The sequence below is a fragment of the Lacerta agilis genome, chromosome 7 (genome assembly GCF_009819535.1).
Source record: "Lacerta agilis isolate rLacAgi1 chromosome 7, rLacAgi1.pri, whole genome shotgun sequence".
Taxonomy (NCBI): domain Eukaryota; kingdom Metazoa; phylum Chordata; class Lepidosauria; order Squamata; family Lacertidae; genus Lacerta; species Lacerta agilis.
The window spans coordinates 42,957,631-42,971,138 of record NC_046318.1 but is presented as its reverse complement, the minus strand read 5'-3'; the positions used below and the strand labels follow the sequence as shown (position 1 = coordinate 42,971,138).

The following is a 13,508-nucleotide window of genomic DNA, read 5'->3' as shown; positions in this document are numbered from 1 at the left end:
CAGCGTGTTTTTACATGTGTAGAATGTGTCCTTTTATTTAAAATGCATCTTTGGGTTATTTGTGGGGCCTGCCTGGTGTTTTTACATGAGCAGAATGTGTGCTTTTATTTAAAATGCATCTCTGGGTTATTTGTGGGGCATAGGAATTCGTTCATTTCCCCCCCAAAATATACCGGTAGTCTAGCCCACCACATGGTTTGAGGGATGGAGAAGAAGAAGAGTTTGGATTTGATATCCCGCTTTTCACTACCCGAAGGAGTCTCAAAGCGGCTAACATTCTCCTTTCCCTTCCTCCCCCACAACAAACACTCTGTGAGGTGAGTGGAGCTGAGAGACTTCAAAGAAGTGTGACTAGCCCAAGGTCACCCAGCAGCTGCATGTGGAGGAGCTGAAAAACATTGCTGACCCCTGCCCTAAACCTTTAGCATGGCCATTCAAATATGCAGGAGAGCCAGGTGAAACAATATATGAATTGGTTCATAGTTCAACTAACACCGAAAGTGTTTATAATAGCTTTAAAACATACTGTTCTATTGCATAAATATTTTCATTTATGTTTATGCTGGAGGAAATGCCAGATGTGTTTAAAGAAGCAGCAAATTTATGTTGACTAAGAATCGGTTAAGAAACAAAGGAGCAACAAAAGGTCTGTGATAAAAAACAAATAATGTAAAGCGTTATGAATCCTTTATTTGCGTGAACCAGGGAGGAACACGTTGGATACACAAGTGTACACACACCAGGAGTTTAAGTCAAGCTTTCCAGCCTTGTATTCTGTATGAGTCAAATGGCACAGAAAAATGAACTTCTGGAAATATGTTCAAGTTGCAGCCTTTGCCTCTGGATGGCTTTTCCAACCCTAAAGCCAATTTCCCAAGGCCTAAAGTACAGTCATAAAAGTCAGAAGGCGGCCTTGAGAAGCTATATACTTTTTATATACAGGAACTTGTTTTAAGTCTTGTCTAATTTGCTCACAGTGAGTGCCAGCTGCCATTTTGAATATGAATCTCTTCCATCCTAAGGCTTATAGCTTCTTCAGCAACCCAAGACAAATGACATCACCACTAAGATCAGCCTTGGCACTAAAGAACTCTCTTAAAGAGATGCATGACAAGGCATGCTCTATAGGAATGCTGTATAGTTTTGTTTTTCCTTTGAAGCAATATGCTTTTTTATCTTCAGAAATCCACAGTCTAACAAAGCGTGCTTCAAATTAAGACAAAACATGAGTAGATAGTAAAGAATATTTGTCGTCTGTGCCTGTCTCTACTTCCTGAAGATGACATATCTGGCATCAGTTATTCATGCCCTAGTTTTGAAGTGAATAGGTTGTGACAATGTGGGGTTCTCTTTACACATTCAGGAAACTTCTACCAGTTGTCATCAGGTGCTGGAAGACTGGGTCTTATACCATCCCTACTGGTTGCCCATATGTTTCAGGGCTTTATTTACACTGCTGGTTCTGAGCTTTTAATGTGTTAAGAGTTTAGGACCAGATTGTTTCAGAAACCAGTTGCAAGATATGAAGATGCAGACTGGACAACTAACAGCCAACCTTATCTACCGGTATGTAATATCAAGTAATCTTTGCTGTGCACAGAGGGGAGATAGTGAGAGGAGAGGGGGTGGCATAAGCTGGATGGGCAGTGGCTAACTTCCCATCTCCCTTGCAAACCTTGGACTCCTGCATCTATTGATAGCTCTCTCTTGGGAAGCTACGTGAGCACTGAACATCAGAAATAGAGGGAACAATGGCAAACCACAACACTGAACCAGTAGCTACCATGCACTATATCTGGGCTCACATTACTGCCAAGAATATGTTCTGATGGGTGGTGGGAGAACAATACTCAAATTTCCACAATCTGGTTTATTATCCACTTTGAACTGCTTATTATTCAAAGCCCAAGAGTTATAGTGTATCAATCATTAGATGAGTAAGCCAGTTTCTGCCTTAAATTGGCACCAACTGCAAGTATTAGTGACAGAAAAGTGATGGTTTATAAAAGAAACAGTTTGTTCAGAAAACAATAATAAAAAGAAACAGACATCACATCTTGTACCTTGACTCATGTGCTGTAGGTTTGGGAAGGAGCAGTTTGGAAGAGCTTTCCATAAATACAATACTTCAATGGATGCCAGTATACAGAGTTGCTTGGTTGGTTTCTGCTTCCTAAATCTATCTGCCTGAAAACAATAAAATGGTTTATTTTAATTTCTATCTAAGCCAAGGGCAAGAAGTTTTCAACATGCTTTCAAAATGCAACCTTTAAAGTTATACAATTGGACAAGCTGAATGATATTTTTAACATTCAGCCAGAAAAAATAGCAAATCTCTAAAGACTGAAATGTCAGTGTAAAGAATCATGTGCCACAACATAATGTTCCAGTGTACCCCTAAACACTACAAAGTGTGTGCTGTTCAGGTCTCCAGTCAGTCTGGGACTCGCAGGGCGCACATTTTTAAGTCCCACTCTTCCAAAACATTCCCCTCTAGTACTGAAAGGCTCAGAATAATGGCTGGCTGATCTTTGTGCATGACCATGGTGCAGCTGGGCATTTAATCCTGTTGTTAAGTTGCTTTGAGACTTTTTTTGTACAAAGCAACTAACAAATATAAACACCAATACATGTGATGCAGATATCATGTATTTAAAGTTAAAGGCACTTCCCTTTAACTTTTAAGAATTTTGTGAAGCATTTCTGAGCTCACATCAAAGGAGAGCATTTATGTTTCATGCACCCACTTCCTGGATCAGATTCGTAATCATAAAGAGTCAAAACTTGTCTTGCGAGGACGAGGGACTTTTTCCAATTCATTAAGAAATAAGCAATTTGTGGGCAAGTCCCAGACTCCTATGGGGAGAACCATAGCATATCACTTATTAGACCCTTCACCTCATTCAACCACACCTGTCCACCCAGACCAAGCCACCCCCATAGCAGAAATGTACTGGTTTTAAGGTCAACAACACACACTTGGGTTACTGCCCAACACCATGTCCACAGTTCCCTCTTCTAATTTAGATCTGCATCCAGGAATCTTAACTCCTGGTATTATCTCAGGTATCAACAAAGCAAGGGGACAAACATGGGAAAGTTTTCAAGGGCAAGATAGGACAAAGGAGAGAGAAAGAAAAGGGACCAGATAAAAGTAGTGAAGCCTTTTTCTCTCCAGATAGCTTGTTGGCAATTTAAACTGTTTGACATGCAGTGTTAGAAACCGAGATATGAAAGCTGGGAGCTAAACGGCACCTTAAACCTAGGTTATGGGCACCACAACAGAATGTCCAGGTGCACGTTTTAATAGCAAGAATACAAAGCTGACAATGAATTAACTGAAGCTAAAATCTCATGTTCATTTTTCACATGGTCTAGTCCTCATTTGAAGACTGCAAAAAAAGAAAGCCATGTTTCCCCTGCCTGTCACCTTAATATTTGAGTGTCCCTCAAAACACTACCTTTCTGTAAGGCCAGCTGAGAGGCAGAACCTATCAGCTTGCCTGATGCTACAGTGATTTCTTGGAAGTCAAGCAGAAAGGAATTTCTCCTCCCACACCCTCAGCACCAGCAACGGCAGTTTAAATCTGAAATTTTAGGTGCAGTACTGCTCAGAAATTGCTTGTGCTAATGAAATTCCCAGGTGCAAAATGTGCCTAGAACAATGGGAGTTTTGAATGCTATTGACACGGCTGTAAGCCAAGACATAAAACAAATGTCATATAGAGATTTAAAAATGTTCTTACAGCACTAACTTTAATAGGATCATTCTACAGACACTAAAAGCACAGTAACTGAATAAGGAAAACGTCATGAACATAATGAAAAATGGGTTGTCTATTTTTCTTTTCAGAATGTCACATGCACTATAATATTATTTTGCTTTCCCATTAAGACAGACATGGTTTAGCTTTTCCAGTGGAATTCTTCCACTACCAGTTTCCATTTACAGAAGTATTCCTGTATCTGGTAGAAGAAGCACACAAAATTAAGATTCTCACTAAAATTATGTGCACTCTCTCCATAAGGAGAAAATAATGTACAAACCAGCACAGCACTGAATCATTCTCTAGTGCTGATCTCATGAAACTCACGGCCTGTTCCTAAGTTGAGAGGGGTACAAACGGGGGGGGGGAGGTGCTGAAACACACATGCTTCTCATGACAGGTCTTGACATACTTATTTTAACAGGGTCAGTAAACATCAGTATTTAAGCTGCATTGTTCAGAAAAGATTTTAAAAGATTCAGCTTAGATTGCTGTCATCACCACCACCACCACCACAATCAACAAATCAACTCGGCTTATGCTCATCAGACCTTTTTGACCGAAAACTGCTCAATTTGATTGTTTTTTCTTTTAAAAAGCTTCTGGACTTCTTTGAACACATTCTGAGCTCCATTCACATCACCGGTGGCACCCTGACACACTGTAATAAAGCACACACCAAAGGTTTATTCTAGTTTTCTTAGGGTAAAAAAGATTTTCACCTGCCATTCCACATAGTTATTAAACATTTATGAAATTTTTATAAATAACTGATGCCTGAATTGCTTGTTTTTCTTTCCTTGCCCCATCTTTATGTAGGATACCTATTAGATTATAAGCCTACAAGCTGGTTCTATGTTGCTTTAGATATTTATACAGTGCCTAAAAAAACTTAGGTGCTTCATACATAAATAATAATGAGATACAAACAAATGCAGATAGAGGCTATCATGCAGGAAGAATATAACATGCTCACAAGACATTTCATCTAATTAACAGTAAATAAAAATATATAAATACACACCACTGTTACACTAATGTTGTGATTTGTGAAGCTGTAAATTTAAGGTTTATTTACAATACATAATCTAGAAAAGGAAAAATGTACTGTAAATTGTGGATAGTTTTATTGCAGAGATATGCTACTGCCATATAATGATCAACAAATTCAACACACACACACCACACACATTCCTATTCATGTAATGATACTTCCCTGCTGTCAAATAAGCATAGTAGCATTGGGACCATCTTGATTCATTTTTAAGACGCTCAAAGGATTCAAATGCATCCTTGAAGTTCATTTCTATCATGCTGCACCAGCCTGTAAGAACAAGCAAAACATTTTTTAACACACTGAAAAGAAATGGTTTATACACGGAATAAACACAGCTGTGTGTGTGTGTGTGTGTGTGAGAGAGAGAGAGAGAGAGAGAGAGAGAGAGAGAGAGAGAGAGAGAATATAATCTGGAAGAAATAGAATCTGCCACTGATGCAGGACTGAGTGAGGCCTGATCCCTCACTGCACATGAAAGCACAAGGGTCTTGGGTGTCAACAGCCATTGCAGAAATGGACTGGAGTTTCTGTAAGCAGGCAGCTTTTCTGGCAGCAAGTTGCCCATCACACTTCTTCAAGTAAAACCTGCTTGTTTTCTTTCTGAAGGAAGCCCACAAAGATTAGGAGATGTTACAGTTTCAAAGAGTGGGTGAAACAAAAATGCATTGCTTTGTCTTCTTTTAGAAGCCATGCTGCCTTTAATTATATCAGAAACAGTCTTCTGTAAGAAGCCATTGAATAAAAACTAGAATCTGAAGTGTAAACACAGCTCTTAACATGCTTTCAAAATGGGGGGGGGGAGTGTACTTTTGGTTTACTAATGCTGCACTTTCTTGACAGTAAGCAAGACATGCATTCACTCCACAGCAACAGGCTGAACATTACCAATGTAACTTTTCATGTGTGTGTGTTAATAAAGGCAATGAGCATGTAGCTCAAGCAATCTTTATGCATCAATGGAAAATTAAATGTGGTAAACCAATGAACTGTGATTTTTTCCCTTTGACTGTTGACCAACAAATGATCATGATTATATAATTTCCACCCAGAACACACAATATTTTCCAAGGATGATTCCAGTTGGAAGTTAAGGTTCTTGTTAATAAAATGCATACTACTAACACAACTCAATATTGCTCATTCAAGCACTAGTAGCAGTGATGAAACACAGTAGCAATAAGAAAATACATTAGTTTTATTATATACCAATTTCATATAGACAGACATGCTGAATCTCTCTCTGATCAGTTGCCAGTTCCAAAGCAGTATGAAAGGAGGTCAAGGCACTGTTGATTTGACACTAAGGAGAGAGAGAGAAATACTATGATCAAAATGCAAATATGAATAAATACTAATTCTATCATTATAATTCCAAGCCCTCCAGCAGAGTTTGGAAGCAAGGATGGTCTGGTGTGATTTTACTGCAAGCCTGCAGCCCAAACATCAGCTGGCTACTCAAATCAGGCCTGGTTCACAGGACACACTAAATTGGCTTAGCAAGATTGCACAAATGTATGGTCGGCTGGACAGGAGCTGACAGCAACTCTGCTGTTCCCTGGTCATTTTAGCTGCTGCAATGTACTGAGTTAAGCCAAGGTTTGACTTAGTGTGCCATATGAACCAGGTTAAGCTCTCTTCTCATTAACCAACAGCTGTAACAAAGGTTTGTTGGTTCGTTTCTCTCCAAATAGCTTGTTTGTTTATTGGTTTGTTTGGAGAGAAACAAACCACAAGCACTGGTTTACTCACAATGCTAAGCCAGCCTCCTGGCATGGCAAAAACAGGAGCTGAGTAAGAGCAAAGCAGGCACAAATGAAGAGCTTTCACTGGCAGACTCTGGTTCTCATTAAACCATGCTTGAAGTATGGTTAACATTGCACATGAATAAGGCCGCTGTCGTGCTGCCACCCTTTTAGCTAGCAATGTACAATTTCAGAACAGTTTACTTCTCCCACATGGGGTCAGGAAGACACTGGATTGACAGAAATTAATGCTACCAACAGAGCAACAGCCAGATATGAAAAATGTCACCCTTTTGCCAAAGGAAAACCTCTACTTTGACATCTATAACTGCCAACACATTCTGGAGATATTCTCTGCACCCATGAGCTCTAGAAACTTGCTTTTAAGTTTAGTTTAGTTTAGTTTAGTTTAGTTTAGTTTAGTTTAGTTTAGTTTAGTTTAGTTTAGTTTATAAGAGTCCAGGGAGCCATGTTTCATGCTAAATAGAACACTCCCCCAATCACTGTCCTCTTGACTATATTATGGATAGGCCAACTGCATCGACACTCTTTTATTGAAATGGTTTTGACTAGGGATGTGAAGGCCCGGAAAAAAACCCAGTTTTTCCCCGTTCTTGGTATGAGCTTTCATGTGCATGCACACTTCTTCAGATACCAATGTTTTTTTTTAAATACTGTGGAGAGGAAATGTGAATAATTGTTACTTCTGGATTTTTAAAAAGTTTTTTTTTTGGTTCCACATAAACTAGTAAACAATTCAGGAGATTGTTGCTCCATTTGTTACAAATACAAATAAATATTATTTTTAAAGTAAATTCTGTTTGCAATAATTGTTTGGATACACCATATTTTTAATATGCTAGTTGTGATAATTTTATGCCCATTAAAATTGTCCATAGTTATATTTTATGTTTCTAAAGTAACAGAAGGACTTTCAATCTGGAAAAGAAAAAAGAAGTGCTAATGTAGCATTTTTTCCTGAAATTTTTCGTTTCCCCCCCGAAAAAACTGGGGTTTTTTCCGAGCTTCAAAATTTCCAGAAATTTTACATCTCTAGTTTTGACTCAACAAATCTTGCGGAATTACAGTCATACAGAGAAGTCTATCAGTACCTCTAGACGCTGTATTCTTCCCTTGAAGAACATAAAGAGAGACGAGTTTGGATAAGCAGCTTCTTTTTTCTGGAGAATGTCTTTAGCCTCTTGCAATCCTGCTTTGGTGTCACTGCCATCCAAAGCAAAAAAAGGACGAACCACAGTGTGGTACCACAGCAAGGCTAATCTGAAAAGACACGCACACACACAAAAATCATGATGCTAGCTGGTTCTGTAATGAGGAGATGCTGACAAAAGATTCTTTCTTTCTTTTTCTTTCTTTCTCTCTCTCTCCTGCGTCCGGCCAACGTTATGCCAATACCTTAATTTAAACCTTAATCACAGCAAGAGGAGACATTGCCTTTAGTGAGGCGGGTTTTCTTTTTATGCTTCTAAGCAAGGTCACAATCCTACAGCATCACACACACAGGGTAGGACAGAAGTGTGCATTTGTGTTGTCATTCATTATGCAACAGAACAAGCAAACATTCCCTCCACCCAGCCACATACTTAAAACCAGGTTGCAATTCACCACACAATCAGCTACAGTAAAAGATTCAGAACACCTCAGGCTATGCTCAGCTTATTCTTCCAGCTGTGCCAGAGATGTCTGGGGTTCCAGCCGAAGGCCACTTGCGCGCACATGTAATAACACTATACAGGTACTACTAGAAGGAAACAGCTCAGCACCCCTGCATTATGGGGCTTTCCACTTCATTTCAGAGGAAGAGGTAGCACTCAGTATGCATCTCTTTGCACATACAAAGCTCCACTTTTATTGAAGTGAATACACACAGTATTTCTCAATCCAAAACCCTATCATAGTATTAAAAAAATATGAATTACAGACTACAATTGGAATTAACATCTTAAACCAGAATTCTAAATGAAAACAAATAGCTGGCATGCAAAATAAAAACCAACAGTGACCCAACTTTACTGGCACAAGCTCAACACCAGCTAAATCCTTAACAAAAAGATATGTTTCTACAAAAGGTAAAAGTGGTATATAATTCATTAATATCATCCAAATCTTTCCAATAGCTTCACTGGATGGAGGCTGCATTCACAGTATTTCACCTCAAGCATAACTATTCCATCCACTGAGCTGAATGGAGGAGTTCTACATGTTGGTCACAGACCACTCAGGGCTTTTGAGAAATGTGGTCCATCATTGGAATACACAGAATCACACAGTGGCACAAATAAGAAATTCTAAAACCAGTTTTTAAAGTGCCAAATTATTACTGCCTTAAGAGTTGTTTATTTCAATCAGCATTTATCTAGGTTGTTTGAATTTGTAAGCATCTGAGGACACAAAAATATATCCTTGGTGAATTAAAAATCTCTCTAAAAGCCAGATTCTCATTTCATAAACCATCACACATCAAGCAACAACTATCTGGTGATGTTTCCATTAAGATAAAACAAAAAGAACAAATACAAGACCGCTTCCTAACTTACGTTGGCTTGCAGTTTACTTACTTTCAGTACTAAGTTATTTACCAAAGCATTACAATATAGCTACTCACGTAGCTAAAGGGGCCTTCATGTCCTTACTTTCACTTGCATATATCAGTGAAGAAAGCCCCTGCAGGCGGTCTCCAGGAAAACCCAGCAGGTTGATGATTTTGAGCAGGTTTGGGGGCACCATGGATATGCAAAGATGAAAAAGTCCATATCCAAAGCTAACAGCACCTTTCAGACGATTTAGTGAATCCTCCGTTATGCTTTCTGCAGCAATATGATTATCATTTGCAGCGTAAGAAGTCAAGGATTCCTGAGTTATCTTCTTCTGATATAATTCCTGAAGTGTATTAATGTCTGTATAACATTTATTGTAGATTTTCCAAGCTTTTCTAAGGATCCACCCACCTTTTATATAAGCTGAGAAAAGAAAAGAAGAGTTCAGTCAAAGACAGCAGCTTTTCCAAACAGAGAAACAACATAATAATGGTCCCAGAACTGACCTGGACTCTGCAATCATAATCTGAGGCCCTTCTTCATGTTCTTTCTCCATGAAAGGTCCAGGAGAACAGGCCTTTTCCCGTTTGTGGAATGCTCTCCCCAGAAAGGTTCGTCTGGCACCTTCATTATACAGTCAAACCTCGGCTCTTGAACGTGATCCGTTCCAGAAGCCCGTTTGGCTTCCAAAATGTTCAACAACTGAGGCACAGCTTCCGATTGGCTGTAAGAGCTTCTTGCACTCAAACGGAAGCTGCGCCAGACATTCGGCTTCCGAAAAACAGTCGAAAACTGGAGCATTTACTTCTGGGTTTTCGGTGTTTGAGAGCCAAGGTTTGACTGTACATCTTTAGGCGGCATGCAAAAACATTTCTCTTCTCCCAGACCTTGGGCTAATTAAACTATCTACATATGACTTTTTAAACTGTGTGTGTGTGGAGCATAGTTTTTGTTTGTTATTAAGGTACGTATTTTTGGTTTTTATATTGTAAACTGCCCTGTGATATTTGAATGGAGGGCAGTATAGAAATTTAATAAATAATAATACTAGTAATAGTCATTCATATATACTGAACATCAACTTATTATACCTTTCCCCACAAGAAGCAAACCTTACAACACACAAAGTGTTCCACTAACACAAGCACTTTTGGCTATGCGACGGAACTTCATTTCCTGTGTGCCCCCTAAATAAGTTCTAGGGGTTCCCCTAGCCCTCTTCAGATACAGGGAAGCAAGAGGGTGAGGAGAGGGAAGGGAATTCCCATTGTAGAGTCAGAAGTGCTTGTGCTAGTGGATCTGCTTAATGGACTAAAGCCTAAAAAACCTTTCCAACTTATACATGTGCTCAAACCAATATGCAGGGATTCTGAAAACAGAAAAAGACTAAAGAAACTAAGCAGTTAGTATGTGATATTAAGAGGAAATTCTGGTTTTCGGAGGATTCTGCCAAGGGACTCAGAATATGTGGGGACATAAAGGGCCTAAAGAAAAAAATGATGTAGCATGCAAACTCTAACCATAAATCTTTACAATAGTTAAGTCACTATTCATTCCCAATTGCTTTGGATAGGCTGTAAACAGTGAAGGAAGGAACAGTTTCTTTTTTAGAACTACCAAGCTATGGATAATTAAGCTGTCTGTTGCAAAAAAGCATTCAGACCAACAGCCATGATTCAGCTTTATTAGGAGGCTAAAGTTACTGCAAGACTGTGCAGTTCGACCACTTTCTGCTGCATAGCACATTTGGTTCTCGTGTGGCTCACCACAAGGCAAGTGTTTACACAATTTTGTTCAGCAATGCTGCAGTAAGCATGGAGGGGGGGGGAATACATAGTCCTCTCCTCACCTTGGCTTGCACATTGACAGATAAAGGTCAAAAATGAGAGGTACACTTCAGAACAATCTTATATAGATGTGCTATGTTTTGCACTGAAATACTAGTTTTCAAAAAATAATCAGATATACATGTATTTCTTCAGTATGCACTAGATTTATTTTAAATATGCCTAATATCCAAGGGTGACGCAAGAAAGTAAAAAACAAAAACAAAAAACCACATACTCTGGATGTAGAATTACTGTTATCACATCATTTGATTAAATGTTAAGCAGCTTCTAATCTGACCAACAGTGTTAACTGAAAGGAGACCAACAACTCACTAACAGTAACTTGGATTTATAGGGCCTAATGTTAAATAACATTAGACATTCCAAAAAGAATTTGAAACCACATACAAAGAAAGCTGTAGCATGCACATGAAAGGAGAAAAAATTCTTTCCTTCTAGCCAACTGTCTTAACAGGCTACTAGAATGGAAATTGTAAGTTGTCAATCACCTGCAAATCAAACTGGTCAACAACATTTTATACTTTCTTGTCACCTACAAGTGGGAAGGACTGGAGAACTCAAAAATTCAATTGGGGTGGGGTGGGGAAATAAATATTTAATATTAGAAGTCAGAGCTCACCAGAGAGTTCTTGTTTCACAAAAGAAAGCACAGCAAGATAAACTTGACAGTCTGCTACAATGATTTGTCTCTGAAGTCGATCAATCATGGATGGGGTAGCCTTTCGGCCATCAACCTGTTTGAAAGCCATGAAAGTAGGGTAGAAACATCCAATGAATCTTAAATTCTTCTAACTCAGGCAACATATTCTCCTTGCAACAAGGTGGTCTTTAATTTCCCAATAGGGACACACACAAAAACTGTGTGGAATCCTAACACAGCACTGAAACTAAAGAAAACTGCCTATCACATTTACAAAACTGTCTATGTTTGGAAACTGAAAATATTGTACATTTTCCATATGTTGCAGAGGAACACTTTCATATGTAAGAGCATTATGATAAGGAATATATTGTGCATCCAACATAAAGTGTGTGTACATACTTCCTGTCTTCTGCTCTAGCAGGTAAAAAAGTTCATTACTGGAACCATGAAACAAGTATATCTATTGTATTTCCCATTCCAGAGATTGCAACCTTTATTTGAAATCATTTTCTTATTCTGTGGAAGCATAGAAGGAGATGAGAGGCAGTAGCAATAAAGGAGAAACCCTTCAAATAAAGCCATGGTTAGCTTCACATTTTAGTTCGCTTTGGCATAAATAATCAGATTCTATTACGTAAATGCACATGCAAGAGTGTTTTAAAAGGAATGGATTAGAAAAGCAAGCAGTAATACCTGCACATACATTTCATGTTGGGAATATATATCACCCTTTCTTTATTCAAGTGTCAGAGGACGTTACTGTCTTTTACCAAAAAAAAGTGATAATCTGAGGAGTGAGCACTGAGTTTAATAGGGCATTCTGCCTGCTGTTCCTCTCCACAAAGTTGCTGCCCACCCCAGCCCCTCTGCAAAAGATGGTGGATGGTGCATTTGTACACTGGGAACAGGAAAACAAAGACCTCCTCATATTCCCATTAGAAAAATATATGGAATAGTGAAACTAAACAAACTGCTCAGATTTTTATACACTCAACATTAATAATGCAGGATGTTCTCAAGGGAAGCCAAAGCTTCATTATTTATAGACTATGCAGAGTGCTACACTGGTCCACTGAACTAGCAAAGACAGACAGCATCCATGGGATACTTCAGCAGGATTACTAGCCCAAATTAATCATTCTGGTTTTGAAGAGGAGACGTGCCAACTACATGTATACAACAGGTGCTGGCAACTGAAGCGGAAATCCTCTATTAACTTATACCATCTGAAAGGGGAATATATTAATTGTTATTTATTTTAAGTGCAAAAACATGTGCTTCAAATGTCATTTCAATTACAAGTGTCGGCTTTGCAGTCACAGACAAGTATCAAAGGTAAGCAGAGATCCACATAGATTTGTCAAGTCACAACACTGCAAATGCCTGTATGAACCTACAATTCAATAGACAGAAGCTAAACGGTAATTGGTAACATCTGGATTAACAGATGTACCTCCTTTGCTCTCCAAGTCCCGCCTTTAAACTAGTGTGGGGAAAGTGAGGGGATAAGACTAAGCTTCAATGCAGGAGGCCTGCACAAGTGGTAAAGAGGGGGGGGGGAGAAATGAGATATTCGGGGGGGAGTTTGTCTGGGGTGTTGGGGGGGGAGAATCTGGGTAAGATTTTACTGTTTCAGAGAAACTGAAGGCCAAGTTACTTTGGAAGGTTTGATATTTGATGCTCAGATTCCACCCTCTGTTCACTTGAGATTTTGGGCAATTGCCCCATTGAGTTAGCATTCCACTTCCACCAGGAGCCAATGTGGAGTTCTATTTAGAGTTTTCCTAAACAGAAATTCTATTTAGTTCTCATGGCTGAGGATGCAGGCTTCCATGGACAGAGCTGGGGTGCAGAGGAAACCAAGGGAAAGTGCAATAGGAGCAGATTAACA

The 13,508-nt window shown here is 39.0% G+C and overlaps 1 protein-coding gene across 1 annotated transcript in view; it reads right to left on the bottom strand.

Annotated features, from left to right (window-relative positions):
• The window catches only part of TTC39C (tetratricopeptide repeat domain 39C), a 38,513-nt gene that overhangs the window by 5,233 nt on the left and 19,772 nt on the right, over positions 1–13,508 (bottom strand). The window contains exons 4-10 of the mRNA XM_033155044.1: positions 11,594–11,708; positions 9,193–9,547; positions 7,679–7,847; positions 6,031–6,124; positions 4,984–5,091; positions 4,319–4,428; positions 2,064–2,187 (exon numbers count right to left, since the gene is read on the bottom strand). Coding sequence (XP_033010935.1) covers positions 2,064–2,187; positions 4,319–4,428; positions 4,984–5,091; positions 6,031–6,124; positions 7,679–7,847; positions 9,193–9,547; positions 11,594–11,708 — 1,075 coding nt within the window. The remainder of the gene's footprint in view (positions 1–2,063; positions 2,188–4,318; positions 4,429–4,983; positions 5,092–6,030; positions 6,125–7,678; positions 7,848–9,192; positions 9,548–11,593; positions 11,709–13,508) is intronic.